Here is a 24,837-nt window from a genome sequence, read left to right on the forward strand (position 1 = left end):
TCATTAAAAGGTGCTGTAAGTAAAAAGTTAAACCTCTATATTCCAATTGTAATCATTGCTATAGTAACAGGGGTCTCACCATCTCTGCAGCTCTACAATGAACATACATTTAATCCAATAGAAAGAGAACCATTTATCAGCTTCAATTTTAGTGTTCCAATTCAAATTTTGTCCGCTCATTTCTTTGCTTCATCACTTCCAATTACACGTTTGTCCTGTATTCTGTATACAAATTCTCTCATGATTGTTAAATTAAGTTATGGCTCTACATTACCATAGTAATCATTGCTATAGTGTTTGTTCAGTAACAGGGATCTTCCCTTCTCTCCAGCTCTTTAGCAAACATTAAATACATTTTCAGGGCAGCAGCATACCGATTTCATCCAAAACAAACAAACAACAAATCACTTACACCACCTTCAAAATCATTTATGGATTGCAGTTTTAACTAAACACAGCCGCCCGTAACCTCAATTTTAGTGAAGTGCTCAATTGGACCGTTCAAATATTACAGCCTGAGATGCACGGCAGCTTTTACAGACATCCATTCCGGAATCTCTATGTAATAATAAAGAAACAATTTTCATACACTACAAATTGGCCAAACAAACATTCACGATAAGTGTCATTTTGTTCCCTTGTAATGGGTTTCCATCAAACTATGAAATGCCACATCAAAACACGGCACAATCTGAAAAATAATCAAAAATGGGAAAACAAGCATTGCTCCGGATAATTCATTCTCAGTATACAAGCTTCAGGAAGAGAATTAATTTGCGAAGAAACCAAACCATAATATATACTGTACACCTCACAGCTAGGGTTGGGAATAGGGATGTTCGATATTGACTTTTTTACAGATATCCGATATACCGATATTGTCCAACTCCTAATTTCCGATACCGATATCAACCAATACCGATATAGGCGGCCAAAAGTCAACTACAACATCACATATCTTGTGAAATAGCTATAATATCAATATAATATCTAATACATCTGATACTACAGTGATGTTGTTAGGTTTTCAATAAAGTGAGCATGAAAAAAAGTTTGAGAACCACTGTTATAGCAGACGTGATAAGTCCACATACCAGCTCTGACAGCCTAGATGAAACCGGTTCCCGGAAACGGCTCCAAAATGTGACGGAACCGGTTCCGGTTCCTCAATGTAGGATCCGGTCCCTCCGGTTTTACGGATCCCCAACCCTACTACCTCACAGCACCGTCTCTCTTTCCCAAACAATGAATGAATGAACGAATGAATCGACACAGAGCAAACCGTCTCTTTTTGACCAAGTTTTTGTTTTATTCTTTTTAGTACAGTACTGTTAAAAGTTAGTTCCAACATGTTGAATTGGGAGATGGATTTTTAATCTTTTTTTTTGTTTGTTTTCCAGCTGCGGTCAATAGACAAAGCAAAGCTATAGAGCCCCGTTGCCAAGGTTACCACAACTACAATGCTGAGATTTTCAAAAGCAAAGAGAAAGAAAAAAAACAAAAAACAACCTAAAATTAATTATGTTTTTATTTGTATTTATTTTTTTTACAGGTGGATGATCCGTTAGGAGCATACCAGTAGAACAATGTAAAGCCATGTCATTGTTGTTGCATTTAAATGATTTCCAAATTAATTTTCAGTTTTTTTTTTTCTTTCTTCCTTTCTTTCGATACGAGACAAATGATGATCATCTCTAGGTACTACCTTGCACCAAAAAAAAGAAAGAAAGAAGAAAACCTATTAAAATAGATAAACAATCAGATTAAAAAAAAGAAAAGAAAAAAGGAAAGCTCATTCGTTTTGTTTTTTAAATTTTATTTCATGAATTCTGCCTGCATCTTCTGCTTGGGGGGGAGGGGGGGGGGGGTGGGGGGACCGCGACTCTGGTAACTTATTTATGGAGGGAAAAAGGTAAAGGGGGGTCTTGGATGCTTGCTGGGCCGGACCGGACCACCAATGGGGGGGTGGGGGGTGTAATATCTGTCCAGGTGGGAGCTGAGGGGAGTAATTTGATGAGAGTGCTCTTATAAGGTTTGAGAGCACAAGAAGGCACAGTAGTAGTGCCTCGAGAGAGAGAGAGAGAGTTAGGGAGGGAAAGAATGAGAGAGAGAGGGAGAGAGGGAGGGAGAAAGAAAGACAGAAAGAAAGAAAGGAAGAGAGCTCTCGCGGCTGAGTGGACTCCCTTATCTGGAATGACAAATCGCAACTTTAGGGAAGTGTGGGGCAGAGAGGACGCTCCTCAAGCACTTTGCAATAAATAGTGAGGGTTGTTGTCGGGCAGGATCTGCAGTGTGGTCTCCAGGGGGTGGGGGTGAGGGCGGGGGTGAGGGTGTCTTCTTCTTCTTCTTGTTCCTTTCTTCGTAAACCTACCCCTCTGTGAACCAGGGAGCAGTCTTTATTCACAAGGAACGACCCCAAAAAAATATCCAATCGTCCGAAGGTGACAAAAACGTGACGGTGTCCCATCTCTAATAACTCTCTAACCATCTCTATTCGTGGGTCGGGCGGTCTCGGCGGGGGCCGTTTCCCGCCGCAGCCGACCGGAAGCGACTCTCGCGTTCGGAGGAGACGTTTAAAACGGTGAATGAAGTTGACGGTTGTTCGGGGGGAAACCTTTTTTTTCCCCTTCTTTCCGCTCGCTGTTTTTTTTTCTTTTCTCGGAAAACACTCGGGGAACACCCCCCCCCCGCAACGAGCTGAGGGAGTGGTTCAGTCCAACTCTGCAACATTGTTGCCCTGTTGGCAGAGATCTCCGTTAGATGACGCCGACTCCAGATGAGAAAATATAAAGGGCTGGCGGCGTAGCGGGGGGGGGGACGGGACGGGGGGGAACGGGGTGCAATCTAACCCATTAAGACCGGGAACGCATCTCTGTCATTTGTTTAATTTCTTTGGGCTATTCAAAAATGGCAGATATTCAAGCTCATGAGCTTGTAGATCTGCTATTTTTGAAGAATCACGAAAATGTGTGCAAATATTTGAATATGTATATAAATATATATATATTTTTTTTTTATGTATATTTTTAAACACATGTAACTCAAATCTTTGCTTCTTGGGGGGGTCCCTGGAACAAAACATTTTGAGATGGAGGTCCGCGACAAAATACATATCTAAAAATGTTTTCTAAATCCAATGTATTTGACCGCGGACCCCCATCTCAAAATATGTTGTTCCAGGAACCCCCCTAGAAGCATAGATCGGAGTAAAAAGTGTTCGCTTTCAAACATATAGGCCTCTATATAAATATATATATATATTCAAAGATTTGCACAAAATAGCAAGCTCGTAGCGCGCTACGAGCTTGTACATCTGCTATTTTTGAATAGCCCAAAGAAATCTAAAAATGACACACAGATGCGTTCCCGGTCTTAATGGGCTAAGGAGGAAGGCAGTAGAATTGGGGGGGGGGGGGGTCGTCATACACATCCTGCCCAAGATTCTTCTGTCAGTTTGGGATCAATCATTTTTTTTTTCTTTTCATTTCTCGGTTCAATGCGAGATGCTGCGTGGTTGGTGATGAACGAGTATGTGTGCGGTGGTGTGTGTGTGTGTGTGTGTGTGTGTGTGTGTGTGTGCGCTTATGTCTCTTATGAGGGCTGTGAGCCAAGCAGTCTCTCGATAGCGGCGTTGATGTCTCCTCCGGTGGCGATGAGGGCTTGCAGGTTGGCCTCGCGATTGATGAACCCCATGGCGTTCAGCTGGTCCAGCTGGGACTGGAACCGGACCTCCGGGGTCTGGGTCTAAAAGAGAGAGAGAGAGAGGGGGGGGGGGGTTACAATTTTACCCCACAGTGGAAAAGGTCACATAGGCCTGTGGGGGGGAGGGGGGGGGTCGAATTCTAGCCTGTGGCTGAGAACAATCAGTATTTACATTTTAGGGCACTGTACGTCCGCCATTTTGATGGTTGATGTTCACGATTTCTCAAAAATAGCAGATCTACAAGCTCATAGCGTGACACGCTTTACGGTGCTATGAGCTTTTATATCTGCTCTTTTTGAATAGCTAGGAGAAATCGAAAAATTTCGTATTGAATGGGTTAAGCTTACCAATGAATCAAAAAACGAGGGGGGTTGCACTCAGAAATAAGTACATTTTTTGTTTTATTTTCCCATGCCTCAGGAAAGGTGACATTTCAGCTATCCAGCCTCCATCAGTAGGAGGGTCACATTTCTTGGTTTTCTTTTGACTAACTGAATTTGGACAACGCACCAGAGTGGTCAAAGCGCAGTGGTGTACAGTAGGGATGTCCGATTTTATCGGCCTCCCGATATTATCGGCCGATATTAGCATAAAAATTGATATCGGGAAAATATCGGTATCGGTTTTTGAAAAAAAAAAATTTTTTTTTTTTTTTTTTTTTTTTTTTTTTGCTTTATAAATAAGTTACAGGAGTTCTTACTGTATATGGTGTGTGTGATATGAAATTTGAGCTTACCCTAATCACAATAATCCCCGCATATATCGGTATCGGTTGATATCGGTATCGGTAATTAAGAGTTGGACAATATCGGTATATCGGTTATCGGTAAAAAAGCCAATATCGGACAACCCTAGTGTACAGAGATATGTTTATCACTAGCCAACCAGAAATTGACCCAACTCAAGTCACAATCACTTCCTTTTCCGGTTGAACTGGTCCGGCATGCTGTACGAGCTTAAACCAGTTTGATTTTATGTGTACCAGCTGAACTTATGAGATTTGCTAAAAGTGGTCTATACAACTGATGCTGACGCTGTTACCTTTACGTACCGACGGCACTAAATCAGTGTTTATTTAGTCGATGATATTTAGACGATGATGAAAAATGTCTGTCCACTACCTTTTTTCACTGACGAAAACTAAATAAAACTTAAATAAACACTAAGCTAACTGTATGATGACTAAAACTAAGATTAAATATATTGATATCGTCAACAACTAAAAACTAGACTAAAATGTAAGTGAGGGACGAGTGGAGAAGAGATCCAGTAGAACTAAAAGACAAGTCATTTTATGTTGGGTTGCGCTCGGGTGATGCGCTCTGAAAATAGCATATCTACAAGCTCTTGTAGATCGGCTATTTTCAACATGCAACCAAGTGTAAAATGAGCCATTACGACGCCATCACGGTCCGCCAAAACACATTTGTGTCGACTAAAATCTTATGCAGACAAAAGAGGTAAGATGAAACCATGTAAAGACTGTCAAAGACAAAGTTTTATTGCATTTTATTAGAAGAAAATTGTGAGCCCAAGTGGTCAAAGTTGGTATTACTGGATCGGTTGGGTATTAAATAAAAGAAGAAAATATTTAAGCAGGTTTAAACCAACCTAACCCAATAAATATGTGTGTGTGTGTGTGTGTGTGTGTGTGTACCGTTGCGCCTCCTACTCCTCCTCCTCCTCCCCCCGCGAACATCTGGAGCATCTGCTGCATGAGCTGCTGCTGGGCGGCATTCGTCCCCGCCGGCGCGCTGGGCGAGGGTGCGGGGTTCTCCGGGGCCACGCCCCCACCCGTGGGCATGCCGGGGGCGGCGGGCATGCCGGGGATCCCGCCGGGCATGCCGGGGATCCCGCCGGGCATGCCGGGAATACCGCCGGGCATACCGGGAATACCGCCGGGCATACCGGGAATACCGCCGGGCATGCCGGGAATTCCGCCGGGCATGCCGGGAATTCCGCCGGGTACTCCACCTGGCACCAGACTGACGGAGAAACCAGACAGAGAGAGAGAGAGAGAGAGAGTCAGTAGAACAGGGGTGATGCAACTTTGATGATGGAGAGGGCCACTATATTTCCACACTCACTCCAGAGGGCCACATTACATATACTGTCGGGTCAATCTACTGTATGTCACACAAAAGTAGCAAAAATAGCCGATCTACAAGCTCAAAACGCGTCGCAGCGCGACGCGTTTTGAGCTTGTAGATCGGCTATTTTTGAATTGGAATGCAGATTTTTTTTTCTTGCTATTTTTTATTTGGAATCCTAAAAATTCTATTTTTTATGTAATTTCAAATGCATTTAGTTATACTTATGTTAACTTTATGAACTTAAATACAAATATATTAGACATAAAAAAGACAATAGAATTTTAATACTAGTCATTAAGCTACTATAATATAGACTGAAGTAATTAAAGCGGGTCATGTTTGCATGTTTGGAATTGTAACAGCTGAAATCACTAATATATCAGTATTCTGATATTAACCTGGGGGCCGCATGTGGCCCCGGGGCCGCCAGTTGCCCATGTATGCAGTAGAACATCTACGTTCATCACTGGTTCTGAAACCTTTTAAAAAGACCCTATAAACAGGAAGTACTAGGTGCCTATAAGCAGTATTATGTATTTCATTTTTGTCAGACCACAGAATAATATGTTACAAACCACCTAGCCAAATTAGAATGATTAAAAAAAAAAAACGTGCTAAGTATATAAAAATAGTTTTCAAAGTCATGAAAAATAAGCTGTAGGGGGTGGGCGTGTCCACTGAAGGCAGTGAAATAATTATTCTAACCAGAAGATGACGATGCACATTGGGTAAAGACCCCTTTATCAGACAACGTCACATTCATAACAACCAGTATGCGTGCGCAGGCCGGCACCAAATGGACCCCACCGCTCATTAGATGCACTGACGTGTTAAAAATGCATCCCATCAAACTTTCAAGATGCCGTTTTTCTCTGAGTGTGGAGGAAGAATGCTTAGGATTTTTACAGTGATCTCTCCAGGGACGTGCACAGATAGACTCTAGGTGGTTCTAGAGCACCTGCCCTTTGCCCTCTTGACCAGAAGTGCCCTTTTGAAAAAAAAAAAAAAAAATGTTTTTTTTTCCAGTTTACAGCAGGGGTCTTCAACAGGGGGTTCGGGACCCCTAGGGGGTCCTCAGAGTTACTACAGGGATCCGCCAATTCTTTATGTGATATGATTTTTCTTTTTACCATAACCACTCGAAACCTAGCATCCCTTTTCTGAGGAGAACTTTTGCCAAAAATAGCAGATCTACAAGCTCACAACGCCTCGCGCTGCGAGGCGTTGTGGGCTTGTAGATCGGCTATTTTTGGCAAAGAGGTATAGGTGTAGAGGGAAAAAAGAGCAGATCAAATAAACAAAAAAAAGTATAATTTACTTGAGCACCTGCCCCTCAAAATGTCTGTGCACGCCACTGGACCCCACCGCTCATAAGATGCACTGACGTGTAAAAATGCATCCCATCAAACTTTCAAGATGCCGTTTTTCTCTGAGTGTGGAGGAAGAATGCTTAGGATTTTTACAGTGATCTCTCGCTCTTGAAATATATAATCATTGGTTTCTGTTGTGTGTAAACAATAATAGCATTTCAAAGCAGTTATCCCCCAAACCCCCACCTCCAGTGGCTCTCATAAGAACGGAGGGAGCGCTCTATGATCACGGCACCAGAGCCTGCTCTTGCTCGCGGAGCTGCAGCCCATCAAGCCTAATTTATGCCCCGTCCCACGACGGGGTGTGTGTGTGTGTGTGTGTGTGTGTGTGTGTGTGTACCTGGGCATAAGTCCTGGTGCCTCTGTCTGCAGGGTCTGCAGGCCTTGCTGGATCTGCATGAGAGCCTGCATGGCCCGTGGGTTGGTCATTACCGACAACGCCTCTGGGTTCTGCATCTGTAAAACAAATAGAGAGAGAGATCTGCATCATGATCAATGCGTCAGTCAAGTAATAACATCTATAGATTTGGGGGCTCAACGCTTGGCCTGAGACAAGAATTCAGATGCAATCAACCTCCTTTAAATGTATTTTTCATTAATCATTTGCAACTCCTGTCCCCTTAGGTCAGTGGTTCTCAAACCTTTTCATGTCAAGGACCCCCAAAATGATATGTATTTGGACGCGGACTCCCATCTCAAAATATTTGGTTCCAGTGACCCCCCAGAAGCAAAGATTTGAGTTACAAATGTTTGCTTTAAAAAATACTATATTCAATGATTTGCACACATCTACAAGCTCATAGCGCGGCACTCGGTCGCGGTATGAGCTTGTATATCAGCTATTTTTGAATAGCCAAAGTTTTCTGTCTGTGTGTACAATCCATCTGCAAGTGTGTATGTGTGTGTGTGTGTGTGTGTCCGTGAGTGCTCAAATCAATGTTTGCAGATTCATCCTTCTACTAGCCGTTATGTAGGACACTCAATAACTGACCCTCTTGACCTCTGACCACCAACTGATACTGAGACGTTCCATGGCCTTGTGTTGGATGTACAGTGTGTTTTTATACCTGTTGCAGGAAAACAGGCAGCTGGGATCTGAACTGCTCCTGCAGCTGTGGGTTTCCAGCGAACAAGGGGTTATTCATCAATACCTGGGCGAGACAAGAGAAAGACGGAGAGACACAGATGGACAAATCAGTGAAATTAGAGAATTGAGAGACAGGGGAAGTGAGAGGCAGGGTGAGGTCACGTACACGTTTCAGTTGAACCGTGTGAGAAATACGTCGCTCCAATACAAATATGACTGGACAACATCTGGAGGAGGCAAGTAGGTTGAATTTGGCTTAATAGTAAGTACCGATAGTACCATCCTAAAGCCCTAAAGGAAGTTACGATGATATGTCGCTCGCTAAGAATTACTGTTTCATCCGCATATTGTGTGACTGGTTTCCCCGTCGCTCAGTGGTCCTTCTGGCCGATCTACACGGTCACGGCTTTTCTCTGTTCTGGCCCCACTGTGGTGGAATGAACTCCCCACTGATGTCAGGACAGCAGAGTCACTGCCCAGCTGTCACCGCAGGCTGAAAACCCACCTCTTCAGGAAACACTACCCTGACCCTTCCTCTTAGCCTTGCCTACTTGTTGTCAATTATTTGTACGAGCTCTTGTCTTATTGGATCTTGTTAATTCGATACACTTATTTGTTTTAGCTCTTGCTCATTTGATTTTCCTATTTGTCGCATCTGTTTAAGAAAGTAGGTAGCTGATATATTGCACTTTTACCTTAGCGCTAGGTATACTCTTAGTTGCTTGTTTTAGAAGAGAATGCACTTAAGACTTCTGGTGATTAGTAGTTTTCTTGCCTACCTATGTTGAATGCACTTATTGTAAGTCGCTTTGGATAAAAGCGTCTGCTAAAAGACTGTAATGTAATGTGACCATACCCTTCACCTCAATCATCCGACAAGTGTCACTTGTCGGAAAGAACCGATCTTCAAGCAAACAACGCATCGCGATGCGACGCGTTGTTGGCTTGAAGATCATGCCGCAGTTGTACGTGAAGTTTAAGAGACAATCCCCGCTGCTCTGTGTGTATGAGAGTGTCCGTGTGCTCAGTGTCTGGGGCTTTATTGACCCAGGTCTCAGCAGCCTTAGACTCAGATCCCCCTCATTACAATTCATTGGAAAAACTGCAGCATCACTCCACAACATCAATCTGTCCTCCACGCAGAACAAGGAACAGAATAACAAGGAGTTGTGTGGGAGACCTTTCTGAAAACTACAGTACCTGTATTCTGATTGAACCCATTTAGACCGGGAAAGCAACCACTTTAACCATTATTTTATAATTTGGCTATTCAAAAATAGCAGATCTACATGCGCTTGTAGATCTGCTATTTTTGAAAAATCTTGAAAATGTGTGCACATTTTTGAATATATATATTTTTTAAAGCAAACATTTGTAACTCAAATCTTTACAACATCCATATCTAAAAATGGTTTCCAAATCCTAGCAGTATGTTGCTATATCGGTGGTGCTCAAACCTTTTCATGTCAAGGACCCCCAAAATTATATGTATTTGGCCGGGGACCCCCATCTCAAAATATTTTGTAATAGGGAGGGACCCCCCAGAAGCAAAGACTTGAGTCAAAAATGTATATATATATATTCAAATATTTGCACAAATGTTCCAAGAATAAAAAAAATAGCAATACAAGTTCATAGTGTTGGATAGAGTGGTTACGCAGATGCTTATTCCGCGGTTTGAATGGGTTAAGAGTGTGCGTGCGTGTGCGTGTGCGTGTGTGTGTGTGTGTGTGTGTGTGCATGTGTGTGTGTGGAGAGACCTGGGAGGCCAGCTCTGGGTTCTGGGACAGTGACGTCATCATACTGCGCATGTAGGGAGCGGACAGCATGTTCTGCATGAGCTGGGGGTTCTCTGAGATCTGCTGCATTAGACTCTGCATGCCTGGACTGTTGAACATGCCTGGGGGGTAGACGAAGGACAAGCCATTAGTGTGACTTGTGTTGTGTGTAGGGGTGTGTAACAGCGATACGATACGCATCACGACACATGGTTGACGATACAATACATGGACAATATTGGTTCATTCATGGCGAGACGATACGATTCAATAATTTAAAATCGATACAGTGACTAATTAGCACAAAAGAAAAATCTGTGCGAAACGTGTGGATAGTGGAGTTTTTTTTAAGGGAAACATGTATTATTATTATGGATATAGATAAGTTAACACAGTGATTCTCTGGCAAATACATGGACATTGTATTTGAACACATATGGACAAACCCACACCTTGACATGAACACAGAGATAACACACATTTATCGATAAACCAAGTAGCAATATGGAATGGAAAAGTAATTAAACCCATCTTTCTCTTCCCCCCCCCCATCTTAAAATTGCTAAATACAACGCACTAGTACTTAGTATCGATAAAATAGATTATTTGCATTGCAGAACGATTCGATACTTTGCCGTTTGCATATGGATATAGTGGATCGTTGAAAATTAAAATCGATGCACGGACGCAGTTACTGTATCGTTACACCTATATAGTTGTGTGTGATGCAGGTCAGTCAATGGCACTCAAAAAAGGAAGAATGAAACGGGGGCATTTCTTCTTTTTTTTAATCTGTGACATGGCGTTAGTCGTACCGTTGCCCAGGCTGGCCGCGTTGATGCCCAGAGGGTTGGTGACGCTGGGGTTGGCGCCGCCGGCGGCGGTGCCGCCGGGGCCACCTGCGGTGCCGCCGGTGCCTCCGCCCTCGGAGGGGTTGGTGGAGGCGGGGGGTCCCCAGGGGTTCGGCAGGGGCTCGCGGTTCTCCGTCCTCGACGGCTGGGCGCCGGGGTCGGTGTTGCCCCCAAGGGCCGAGAAGGGATTGTTACCAAACTGTAGGGAAAAACAAGGGAAGTCGGAACAAAGGATGTCAAGGTTTACCGATCGGCTTTGTCCTCGCAGGCTACTTGGAATTAATTTAAAGGACAACTTTGTTTTTTTTACAACCAAGGTTTAGATTTTAGCTTGTAATTAAAGTAAATAAAAGATGAGTGTTATTCTTTTTTCATTTACTGCTTTCTATAGTTTTAGCAATTTTCACGATATTTTTTACAGTGGGCGGGGGCATTCTGTCCGGTGGCTAAATATGCCTTTTTTACACAACAAAAAAAGGTCCTGTGGTCTTTGATGGCCAGGTGTGAGTTATTGGGGGCTAGAAGAGCTACTGTAAATAATAATAAAGAAAACTCCAGGTTATTGTGTAAAAAAAGACCTATTGAGCCACCGGACAGAATGCCCCTGCCCACTGTAAAGAAAGATCGCGGAAATTGCTAAAACTATAGAAAACAGTAAATTAAACATGTTTAACACTCATCTTTTATTTACTTTAATTACAATCTAAAACATAAACCTTGGTTGTCCTTTAAAGGAGAATTCCGGACCGCGTTTTTCTTACCTTTGATATGATATTATTACATCCTACGGCAAGCGGTACAGCAGAAAAATGTCATAACTCCATCCCGAGTCGCAGCTAAAAACCTGAGCGGACGGTCCATACGATAGATTGTGTATTTTTATATATATTTTTTTTTCATATCTGACTTTCCTAATGACAGAAAACTGTCCACAGTGTCTGTGTGATAGATAGATAGTGAAGATAAAATCGCGATAAAAATACACGATCTAGCGCATTCGGGATGGAGTTACGAAAATGTTCTACTGTACCACTCTTCCTAGGATATAATAACATCAGATAAAAGGTAAGAGAAAGGCTAGTGCGGAATTCTCCTTTAACTATAGTCGTATCCATCATCAAACCTTCTTTAGGGGACACAGAGGTGGATATTTGCATAAAATTCAGACTGCTTCACAAGTATCTTGCAATTTTTGCAAACACACACACACACACACACACACACACACACACACACACACACACACACACACACACACACACACACACACACACACACACACACACACACAGAGTGTCATCAGCTGGCGCAGCTATACCTGTTCTCTGGCGGCACTGAACATGGGCTCCTGGATGTCTGTGTACATGCGACGCAGGGCGTTGTAGCCTCCCGGGATGCTCTCCAGGTTGCTGAGAGCCCGGTCCTGGTTGCGCATCATCTCCTGCATCATGGCGGGGTTCCTGGCTAGCTCCATGGTCTGGGGAGGGAGGGAGGGAGGGAGGGAGAGAAGCAAGGAGGAGTGGGCATTAAAGGCCTTGTGATATACATGGTTGTGCCACAGAAAATAGCAGATGTAAAAAGATCACAACCATGTCACAGTGCATCGGTCATTTTCGATTTTAACCACTTTAACTATTATCTTATACTTTGGCTATTCAAAAATAGCAGATATACAAGCTCATCGCGCGGCACCGAGTGTCGCGCTATGAGCTTGTAGATCTGCTATTTTTTGAAAAATCATAAAAATGAGTGCAAATCTTTGAATATGTATTTCTAAAGCGAACATTTGTAACTCAAATCTTTGCTTCTGGAGATTCTACAAAAGTTTTTAAAAAAAACGTACGTTGCTACAGTAGTTGCAGTGGTTCTCAAACCTTTTCATGTCAAGGACCCCCAAAATGATATGTATTTAGCCGCGGACCCCCACCTTGAAATATATTGTTCCAGGGACCCCCCAGAAGTAAAAATTTTAGTTAAAATGTTCGCTTTAAAAAAAGAAATATATATATTCAAAGATTCGCACAAATTCTCACGATTTTTCAAAAATAGCAGATTTACAAGCTCATAGCGCGGCATGAGCTTGTAAATAGCTTGTAAAAAAGCTTGCTATTTTTGAATAGCCAAAGCATAAAATAATGGTTAAAGTGGTTACACAAGACGCGTTCCTAGTTTTAATGGGTTAAAGAGGAGAAAAGGCAGTCAAGATGCCCCTTAGCCATAATGAAAACTTGGCGACAGTCAGATGAGCGCCGTCTGCGCTAATCTGACGCAGGATCTGAACACAGTCACAGCTGGATGACAGCGACCAAGCCCTGCTTACGACACTCTGCTGTTACACCAGTTTAGTCAGTCAGACATCCTGATGAAACGCTGCGTTTCCCAAGTGGTACGACTACGAACGCCTTCATAAAACGTGACAGCCAGAGAGTATCTTCAATCTAGAGACACGCGCAAAGGGAAAGAGGTCAGCCTTATTCACCACACCTTACAAGGTGCTTAAAAGGCACCAGAGTAAAAGCTCAGAGAGGAAGGGTGCTCATGTCTACCGCTAAACTGCATTAGTCTCCTGGACCCCCGTCCCCAGCACGCACACACACACACACTCTGTTAACTGGTGAATAAAACGCGCCACGTCTATCAAATTACACAACATCTTGTAAAGAAAATTCACAAGTACAAACAAAATGTTGAGACAATAAACGTAATTTCCACAACTCCCATCAAGTTCAAAGCGAGACGTTGGCAGCAAAAATATACTGCTGGTTAACGAGTTGACGTTTTGACAAGTAGGCTCAATTTCAACCGGAATTCATTTTCAGCAGATCAAACTTTATTATATTATGAAAATACAATTTATGTTGAGCGAGAGGGTTGTGTGACGAATCAGGCTGGTCTTTATGCTGACATTATGACCAAAGCGCATTGACAAACGTAAAGAACGCTGCATGCGAGTCAAGTTAACGGACAGGGCTTTATTTTTAGAATGTGTAGGACTGTGACACTAGTTGGCAAAGCTGGAAAGTTTTGGGTGACCTTGTTTTCCAGTCAGTGTGTCCCTTATGAGTGGCCGTGGTGCTATGAGAACAATGCTGCTAGAAGCTAGAATACCACTGTGATTTTCCCTATTTGTCTGGCAAAATAAAATATCCCCAGACATGTTGACCGGGGCCAGATTGTGTTAGTATAAACTCTGACACACACACACACACACACACACACACACACACACACACACACACACACACGTATTAATATACTTGTGAGGACTTGTTTAGGGTGGTGGCCATTTTTTTCCTCTAAAATTTCTATCCCTCAATTTTGTAACCCTTTTTGTCACCCGGTGCCAATTTGCTAAGTGATCCTGGGCACCACACTCCCCCCACCAGCCTAGGGAGGCCAGGGCCGAGCTCATGCTTCCTTCAATGTAGCGCGTGGAAGGAACACGTTATTCCAACCAGTTCCCTTTCCCTCCATCAGGCGCCCCGGCTGACCAGGGGGAGGCAGTATAGTGACCAGGATTACTACATGTTTTTGTGAGGGTATTAACTACCCTTCGAGACACGGGGAGAACATGCAAACTCCACACAGAGTAGGCCCTTTCGCCAACCCCACATAGGCGCTGGTGACACGGAGGAGAAGACACACCCCCAGTGCCCACAGCGTCCCCCCCATCGAACCCAGGACCTTCTAGCTGTGAGGCGACAGCGCTACCGACTACCGACCCCCATGAATGCCATTTTAAAATTTGATATCAGTCATATCAAAACTTGACTCTTGTAACCCTCTCCTTACTGGCCTAACGGTATGTGCACTTTAAGCCTCTCCAAATCCAGAATGCCGCAGGACGCTTGGTCTTCAACCAGACAAAATGTTAACATGTCTCCCGCCTTCTTCTCCGCTTACTCCATTGACTCCCAGTTACTGACCCCGCCGCACAGAATACAAAACACTGACGTTGGAATACAAAGCAACCAAAGGTATGGCACCCCCCCCCCCCCCGTATCTTCAAAGCCTGATCCAACCCTACAACCCCTCCCGCTCACTCAGACCAGCTAACACAGGGAAGTTGTCAGAACCTTCCATAAAACAACGCTCCACACGTCCCAGACTCTTCTCCCTCCAAGCTCCAAAACTATGGAATGAACTCCCCATTGCAGTCAGAACTTTAGACTCACTCCCAATCTTCTGCTGTAATCTAAAGACTCACCTCTTCAGACTCCACCTGAGCCCTTAGCACTTGCTGTAGCACTTGCCCTAGCCTTGACAACCTTGCAGGCTTATGCAAAGGCTGGAATGTAATTTAGATAGCATGTTATGTAGACAGATGGCAGGTCATTGTTGACATGGCATCCTATAGTGTGTATAGTTTCAATGTACACATTATCGATTTGTTTTGGGGATAGATATTCTACGGTTAGACTGATGATAGGTTCTTGGTTTACTTATGTGTTAGTTTATTAGTAGATGACTATTTCTATGCATTTGATGTGTTACCTCCATAGGCGGCGGGTAAAGAAGGCTAGGGTAGGCTAAGCCTTCCCAAATGTTATGCTGGGAAATTCTGGGAATTAATAATAAAATCAGTAAAATCAGGCAGAAATATGAATTAAAAAACCTAACCCTAATCTAACCCTAACCCTATAACCGAAATAAAGTAACCAAAAACCCAACAGAAACTAACAGAATCCAACCAGAAACCACTTTTTTTTCCCGCATGCGCGCTTCGCACGCGTGCACGGATTTCGGCGCGCGGCCGATCCCCAGCCTTCCCAATTGTCAAGCTCACCCGCCGCCTATGGTTACCTCGTGTTTTCCTTGCTTACTGTAAATCGCTCTGGATTAAGAGTCTCTCTAAATACCTGTAACTGTCACTAGCCCCCCCCAAAAAATAAAAGAAATTAATTGAAAACCGATAAATTGAATCGATGAAATTCTTAAACAGCAAAGAATCGATTATAGATTCATTGTTAACATCCCTCTAGTACACACACACACATCCACACACACTCTCCCCCCCCACCTGTCTCATGAGCTCGGGGTTGTTGAGCATGTGCGAGATCTCGGGGTTGCGCTCCATCAGCGTCTGCATCTGGGGGTTGGCCACGATCATCTGCCTCATCAGGTCCGGGTTGGACATCATGTTCTGCACCAGCGGGTTCTCCATGATCTGCGACAGCATCTCCGGGTTGGACATCAGCTGCCGCTGCATCTGCTGCTGCAGCTCCATGAAGTTGGCCGAGCCCATGCCCAGCCCCGCCAGGTTGGAGAGGTCCCCGAACCCGGCTGCCATTTTTTGGAATAAAGCAAAAAAAGTTAAAATCCTCATGACTGAACGTTTAAATGATGATTCTTGGGTATTATTATCATTCTAAACCAGTGGTTCTCAAACGTTTTCATGTCAAGGACCCCAAAATGATATGTATTTGGCTGCGGACCCCCCGCCCCCCTACAAGCTCACAACGAGCTCGGCTATTTTCAAATAGCCGATACTGCTTTTTTGTCTCCGCCAGGCCTTCGAAGGTATGTTTTCACTCCGTCCGTCCGTCCGTGTGTCCGTGTGTGTGTGTGTGTGTGTCTGGATTGGTCAAGCTTCACGTGACATCAAAATATGTAATATAAATAGGTAAGACAGAATTAGGAAAGGTACTTTCTAGTGTGATACTATCAACTTCCTGACCTGGCGGAGACCTGTTTTTAATGATTTACTAAATCATTTTGCAGGTGTAGTGTAGAACTCATATCACTCAGTAGGTCACTCAGTGTGTGTGTGTGTGTGTGTGTGTGTGTGTGTGTGTGGGTGGTGTAGTGCAGTGTGGAACTCACTCAGTAGGTTCGTCTGTGTGTGTGTGTGTGTGTGTGTGTGTGTGTGTGTGTGTGTGTGTGTGTGTGTGTGTGTGTGTGTGTGTGTGTGTGTGTGTGGTGTAGTGTAGTGTGGAACTCACTCAGTAGGTTGGGTGTCTGTGTGGTTGGAGGGGCGGGGCCGCCGGTGGAGGTTGACGTGGTGGAGGAGGGGTTGGCGGCCGGGCTGGGACTGGAGGCACCGCCTGCCTGGGTGGAGGAGCTGGAGGACGAGGAGCTAGCGCCATCTGATGCCCTGGAGGAATGGCCGCTAATGTTTAACCATCACTATATACTTATTTATATAATGTAATTTATACTTATATTTTGATGGATTTAGATTCATGTTAAGTGTCTTGCTTCATTAGAAGGCCAGCCCATATGGGCTTACAACTCTTGTGATATGATAATAACACATTATATTTATATACATGCACAAATGTAAGCATGGCACTGACCATGCTCACACAGTAGTACACACACCACCTTGTGGTAGAACGGGAGAACTGTTAATAAAATACCATCCACCAAATGGACAATGCATGCAGTGTTGATTTTGACAGCACATTTTGAATTAGTTTTAGTCACAGTCTTTTGAATAAAATTCCATTTAGTTTTAGTCATGTTTTAGTCATCTGAAATGTTTTACTGTTTGTCTGGTTTTAGTCGACTAAATCTACAGTTGATTTAGTCGAATAAAATGTGTTTTGGCGGTGCCTTGATGGCGTCGTAATGGCTGATTTTACACTTGGTTGCCTGCTGAAAATAACCGATCTACAAGTAGATCTGCTATTTTCAGTGCACAACACCCACAGCATAAAATGACTCCGCTAGTCCCTCCCTGACATTTTAGTCTAGTTTTTAATTGTTGACGAAATTTCTTAGTTTCTTAGTTTCAGTCATCATAGCTTAGTTTTTTCACACTTCCGACAATGACCTACTAACCCGGACCAAATTAAAAAGGATGACAATACATTAACAGCACATCTACGTATTTACTTCAAGTAGTTTTCTAATAAATGCCAATTAGGTCAATTTCAATGAGGATATTGAGGTTGTTGTTGGCGGCAATGTATGCCCACTGGTGAATTCATACAGTATATATTGTGCACTTGCTGTATTATGCATAATGAGACATTATTTGGGGAGTTTCTTCATGTGAACGGGAATTACTGTGGACAAGCATGGTGGTGGTTTGAGAACGTGTGGGATTTAGCAAGGCAGATGATTTAAGGATGATCTATACTTCGCTATATGGCGGTGTCGTGTACTGAATATAACCGACGTACAAGCTCACAAAAGCGCCCCAACACGGTGTTGAGCTTGTACTGTAGATCTGCTATTTTCGGTGCGAGACACAGCCCACAATCAGGTATAACACAGGCTTTACAGAAGGTGTGCCTGAGCTCTCAGTTTAGTGTGAGCAAAATATAAATACCCAATTATCTTGTACTTACGAAGGGAATTTAGAAGATATTGCTACACAATGTTCATGAACGAAGCCACACCATCTTAATGCATGCAAGTTTGACACTATGCCTCACAAATGTTCGATCCCGGGCTCCCCCATGGTTAGTGCCGAAGTGTCCTTGAGCAAGACGCTGAACCCCTAATTGCTCCAGATGAGCAGGTTGGTGCCTTGCATGGTTTCCGCCGCCATCGGTGTGTGAACGTGTGTGTGAATGGGTGAATGTAATGCACAATCTACGTAAAGCGCCTTGGATGAAAGCGCTATATAAATACACCATTTACCATTTACAAATGGAACACTATTTGCACAGTCCAGTGATATACAGCGTCCACTTCATATCTGTCAATAACAGACATGGAGTTCGATCTGCTGACCTCCACAAGAACCTTTAATACCACTCTGTTGTGTGGAAGATGTGTGCCTTACTTGTGTGCCGTCTTTATGACAAGGTGAACGGTCAAGCCGTCCTTGATGCCATGCTGGTTGAGGCTGTCGCCGTCCTTTAAGATCTTCCCCGCGAAGATCAGAACCAGCTGGTCCTGCTTGGCTTTGAACCGCTGCGAGATCTCCTCCTTAAACTGTGAGAGAGAGAGAGAGAGAGAGAGAGAGAGAGAGAGAGAGAAAGAGACAGAGAGACAGAGAGACAGAGAGACAGACAGAGAGAGAGAGAGAGACAAAACGGAATGAGCGTATGAGCCTAAGGGACAAGAAAGCTAGATAGCTAGATGAGGGAGAGAGAGAGAGTTTGTTTGTGTGTGTCTGTGTGAGAGAGAAAGAGGGGGAGAGTGTGTGAGAGAGAAGCAGTGGTGTAAAGTAACTAAGTACATGTACTCAAGTACTGTACTTTCCAATTTTCAATACTTTTACTTCTACTCCACTACATCTCGGAGGCAAATATTGTACTTTTACTCCACTACAATTATTTGACAACTTTAGTTACTTTGTAGATTTGGATTATTATTACAAAACATACAGTAACCACTTCAGCCCTATTTAAAGTTTGGCTATTTGAAAATAGCCGATCTACAAGCTCACAGTGAGGTTGTAGATCTGCTATTTTCAAAAGATTTTTAATACATTTGATACAGATTACTTTTGAAACGGGACATTCTGCATAATGCAAGTACATTTTTATTACCAGACTTTTACATGTAACAGAGTGTTTCTACATTGCAGTATCGATACTTTTACTTAAGTAGAAGGATGAGAGAAGAAAGATGAAAAGAAGGACAAATGTCGTCCTCAGCAGCCTTGCTGTGTAATCTGGTTTTGTTCTGTTGAAACCCTCTGGTTTTAAATATCTCATTTCTAAGAAACTCCCTCCGACTTATCCTATTAGCACTGGTCTATTGCCACAATTGCCCAACAGCCAAAAGCTTCACTCGTGAAAAGACTAACAGCCCCTCCCTCCCCACGCCACGCCACCCTGAACCACCTTTCAATTTCATTTGAAATGAAAAGATCTGCAACCAATTCTTTCAAGGCCAGATATCTAATTTTTCATCTCTTCTGAAAATGAATACAACCAGTGGTGGAAAAAGTATTCACATTCCTTACTTAAGTAAAAGTACTTACTAATAGAATGAGAGAGTGGTTGAGTAGTAACACACAAGTAGGGCTGTGTCACGATTACAAATTTAAAATTGTACGATTAACTGTATCAAATAATTGCGATTAATGATTTAATTGTGTGTGTTTGGCCGTTGAACACTGGAACATTATTATGAAGCCTTTTAGGCTTCGTAATCAAAAAATGCACAGGGCAGATATGACAAATATCTGAAATATACAAAGACATTATGACGATTATGCCACAATAATTGCGATTAGACAATTATGTAATAATTGTGACAGGCCTACACACAAGTCAAACACTTTCATGTGTAACTAAAACACGTATGGAATAGATTATTCTACAATTATTTGAACAACAACGTGATTACAAAACATGTAACAAACATGTATGTGTGTGTGTATGTAGAACAATCTGCCCACAGTGACCCAGTAAACGGTATCATTGTCAAATTACAAACCAACAAGGCCATGAAACTAATACTATATGCATTTAGGCTAAGCCTATGAGATCTGATCTCTAACTCCGACTGTGCTGGGTGCTAGAACATCTCTCCACTTCAGCCACAAGATGTTCAAATACATTTACAAGATTCAAACACCCACATACACCCACACACCTCATGTCCCCTTCCGCTCCCTCAGGTCTGGTGACGCAAACCTCCCTGAGGTCCCCAAGACCAAGTACCGAACCTGGGGCGACAGAGCTTTTGGCTTTGCCCCCCCGAACCCTGTGGAATCATGCACTTCCCAAAACTCTCAGAGATGCCCCTAAAACCGCCCTCAAAACCCACCTCTTCAATATCACTTTCCCCGGCTAACTCCTTTTCTTCTTTGCAATGTTTCTATTGTTTTTATTCCTTAGTCTTAGTGTTTTTCCCCCTAATACAGTTGTTTTTTGTTGTTTTCTCATGCCCCAGCCCTTCACATAAAAAAGCGTCTTCTTTGGGTACTCAGAAAAGCGCTATATAAATTCGAGATATTATTATATCAAGACAACTTAGAAAACGGTACATATTTATGCCATAATGGTTATACATAGTTAGAATAGTATGTATACACTTGACCAGTGGTTCTCAAAGTGGGATCTGTGGGCCCTCCAGGTTCCAAATGGACCCTTACAGGTCTGCAACTCTGAGTGTACACATGGAACCAAATGGACCCGTAAGTCACTGTCCCTTTGGTTATGGGTCTTTGAAATGAAAACCTTTGAGAACCACCGCTCTGGACTTTTAGAAAGCCATGTTCTTATTTGGAAAAAAAATGTTGATAAATACTAGCAATGAGTAATGGATTAACAGAACTGAACACTAGTAGGCCAACAATATATAGGACTGAGAACTCTACATGTTAAACATTATAAAGAAAAGCCATGCCTAGTATCGTAGTCACACACTAGAGTGTTAGCCAAAAACAACTGTGACTCACTAACCGCAGTGATTCACACACAGGACTCGTTTATACCAGTGGTTCTTCAACAGGGGGTCCGGGACCCCTAGGAGGTCCTCAGAGTTAATACAGGGGTGCCGCCAAATCTTTGTGTTTTTTTACATTAACCACTTGAACCCTAGCAACCCAAGGAGAACTTTGAGAAAAAATAGTCGATCTACAAGCTCACAACGCCTTGCGCTGCGAGGCGTTGTGAGCTTGTAGATCGGCTATTTTTGGCAAAGAGGTATAGGTGTATATGGAAAAAAGAGCAGACCAGGTAAAAAAAAAAAGAAGTTTAATCTGAAACACAGGTTTCAGCCAAGCCAAGTGGGGGTCCCTGCTTCATCTACTCAACTACTCCACTACATCTCAGATGCAAATATTGTACTTTTACTCCACTACAATTATTTGAAAACGTTAGTTACTAGTTAGATACTCTGCAGATATAAATGATTACATTATAAAACAAACATTAATCAGTGCTTTAACCCTATTCTATACCTAGGCTATTTGAAAATAGCACATCTACAAGCTCACAACGTGTCTCAGCGCGACACGCTTGTAGATGTGCTATTACATTTTAGTACTTTTACATTTTGGTACATTTTGAAGGCAATACTTTTGCACTTTTACTCAAGTAACATTTTTAACACAGGCCTTTTAACTTGTAACAGAGTATTTTTTTTTTAAATAAAAGTACCAATGGTATTGGTACTTTTTCGTAAGTAAAATATCTGAGTACTTCTTCCTCCACTTCTGGTTTTAAACAACAACCTGTGAGAGAGCACAGGGCTATGATCATGGTAGAATGTTCTAGAGACTATGAGAGCAAAACTTAGCATGTTGTGGCTCTAATTCTTAAGAAGCTGAAACTAGTCATAATAAAAAAGTACTTGGGGTTTAATATTGGACAACCAGACAGGTTTAATATTGGACAACCCAGACAAGCTATTGCTATAAAGCTAAACCTTATTGTTTAATGGCAGCAAGAAGAGCAAACTCATCAGCTGACACTTGTTTGGCTAACAGTTATAGGTGTGTGAACCATGCTAGATGCTAGCATAGGAGCCGGTTACCATAGCACCCCCCTCTACCGGCCGTTGTTAAACGTATTCTTTATAATAATATATACATACTATCTGTCAACATATACAACTAACACATGTTTATTATGGGGCGTCCATTTCAACTGATAGCCGGCCCAAGCAAGAGTGACTAGAACACGGCTAACTAGCCTAGCACCGTGGGCTAACATGCTAGAGAGCAGTTAGTTAGATACAGGGCTAACTTAGCCTAGCAGCACCGTGGCTAACATGCTAAGGCTAGCCCTACACCACTAGGCAGGGGGATCGTTTCAGCTTTTGCAGAAGTTGCAGATCCGGTCTAAGGGCAGGCGGATACGGAAACACTCGCATTGTGCGTGCATCACCTTCAACCACCAGTGTTGCCACGTCCGCTTTTTATAAGCGACTTTGGGCTTGTGTATTATGTAAAGTTGCTTGTAAATATTGGTAGGTTGTGGTTATTTGGACTTTTTTCTTAAGTGTTGTCACTTATTTGGGCTTACTTCCTAATGTTGTTTGAACAAGTGGTTCTCAAACATTTTCATGGCAAGGACCCCCAGATTAACATGTATTTGTCCCTACAATAACGCCCATCTAAAAATATTTTTGCGCCAGGGACCCCCCGTACCAGATTTGTGTTGTTAAAAATGTTTCAAAAAACATTCCAAATCTCCCCACAGAAGATGTGTTTCAAAATAGCAGATCTACAAAGCTCACACGTTGTCACACTATTTTTCAAACAGCCGTAGGCTTGGTTTACTCTGCATGAATTGAGCGTGTGAGGATCCCATTTAAAACAAGCCATTGCAGCTTTCCTGGGCAATCCACTTTAGTTGACCTTGTATTGTAAACTGTACTTTTTCTCTGCAAACTTCTAAATAAGGTATTCAATCGACCAATCAATCATTTGCTTATTTCTCTCGCAAGATCTGGCAACGCCATGCAAACCCAAACCGGATACGGCAGGGGCCAGGGGCGGGCTCTACACCGGATCTGAGCCTCCGAGGCAGCAAATGGGAACCAAAGCAACCCAGGCTTTCCCCCCACACACACACACATACACACACACTCACACACACACACCGGACCCACCTGAGTGACCGACGCATCCTCCGAGATGGCGATCTCCTCCTTGTCTTTGGGGGTCTTCACCGTCACCTTGATGATGGTGGTGGCGGTGGTCCCCGGACCCTCTGACTCCTCGGCGTGGGGGGGTCTGGTGGTGGGGGTGTCCTCGGTGTCCTCGGTGTCGTCGTCGTCGTTGTTGTTGTTGTTGTTAGCGGGATCCGCGGCGCCGTTGTCAGCCATCTTTACTCCTCCTACCCGATGGATGGATGGATGGAACACAGGGAGGGGAGGGGAGGGGAGGAGGGGGGGGGGGGTTGTTGGCGTCGACTTCCGGTTCGCACGAGGTCATGGTTTCCTCTCTTTCCAGAAGGAAGGGAAAAAAAGAGTTTTGAGGTTTTTTTTTAAACTTTATTGTAGTATTTAAAAAAATCAGTACTTTTACTTCTACTCCACTACATCTCAGAGGCAAATCTTATACTTTTTTAATCCACTGCAATTATTTGAAAAGTTTTGTTACTAGTTACTTTGTAGATCAGGGGTCTTCAACGTTTTCTGGCCAAGGACCCCCTAGCTGAGAGAGAGAGAAGCAGGGACCCCCCTACTCTATATTGTATAAAATTGTGTTTTAGATTAAACTTTTTTGTTTACTTGGTCTGCTCTTTTTTCCCTTTACACCTATACCTCTTTGCCAAAAATAGCAGATCTACAAGCTCACAACGCCTCACAGCGCGAGGCGTTGTGAGCTTGTAGATCTGCTATTTTTGGCTAAAGTTCTCCTCAGAAAAGGGATGTTAGGGTTCAAGTTAATGTGGTTAATGTAAAACAATATATCGCACAAAGATTTGGCGGACCCCCTGTAGTAACTCTGAGGACCCCCAAGGGGTCCCGGACCCCCTGTTGAAGACCCCTGTTGTAGATTTTGATTATTATTACAAAACATACATTAACCACTTCAGCCCTATATATACATTTAAGGCCATTTGAAAATAGCCTGAAAAGGCTTGTTTCAACAGATTGCTACTATTATGAAACCATACCTCAGTAGTAACATAAAGTGCTGATTAAATTAGATTTGATAAAATGATACAAATAAAATAAAAGACAATTTGCAATACCATGTTTAATACATCCAAAAAGTAATACATGTGTATGCTACTTATTACAGTAACATTGCCTATGCCTATTGCCTACACATAAAATCAGTAAAATAGTTTTTTCTTTTGGACAAGTCATTGACCCAAATAAAGACCTTATAGATTCAGGATTGAAGTCAGTGAAAATGAGTCATTTGACTCCAGGCAAAGTATATGTTATGTTATGCATCATATTATATGAACCGTTGACTTTGATCCAGGCTATTATTATTTCCATTTCCACTGCTGCCACTGAGAGTCAGTATAGATAAAAGACAGGTCGTTCTTTTCATGTTTTTAAGGTCATCATCACAAACAAAGCCGCCCAGCCTCACGTGGTGAGATGAGCAAAATGACATGTTTGTCTACCTTTGTCGT

General features: G+C 43.0%; 1 protein-coding gene across 1 annotated transcript; it reads right to left on the bottom strand.

The window, feature by feature from the left end:
* Positions 1 to 1,286: 1,286 nt before the first annotated feature.
* LOC311062443 (ubiquilin-4-like) lies at positions 1,287 to 23,589 on the bottom strand. Its single transcript, XM_084081489.1, has 11 exons — positions 23,351 to 23,589; positions 18,618 to 18,769; positions 16,825 to 16,976; positions 15,903 to 16,165; positions 12,201 to 12,359; positions 10,847 to 11,081; positions 10,014 to 10,153; positions 8,234 to 8,317; positions 7,507 to 7,622; positions 5,361 to 5,688; positions 1,287 to 3,744 (listed from the first exon to the last, which is right to left on the bottom strand). Exons 1-11 carry the CDS (start codon positions 23,564 to 23,566, stop codon positions 3,592 to 3,594), a joined length of 1,998 nt encoding a protein of 665 aa, XP_083937615.1. The 5' UTR covers positions 23,567 to 23,589; the 3' UTR covers positions 1,287 to 3,591.
* Positions 23,590 to 24,837: the final 1,248 nt, after the last annotated feature.

This window comes from Gymnoscopelus microlampas (genome assembly GCF_963454915.1).
Source record: "Gymnoscopelus microlampas genome assembly, chromosome: 15".
NCBI classification, from domain to species: Eukaryota; Metazoa; Chordata; class Actinopteri; order Myctophiformes; family Myctophidae; genus Gymnoscopelus; species Gymnoscopelus microlampas.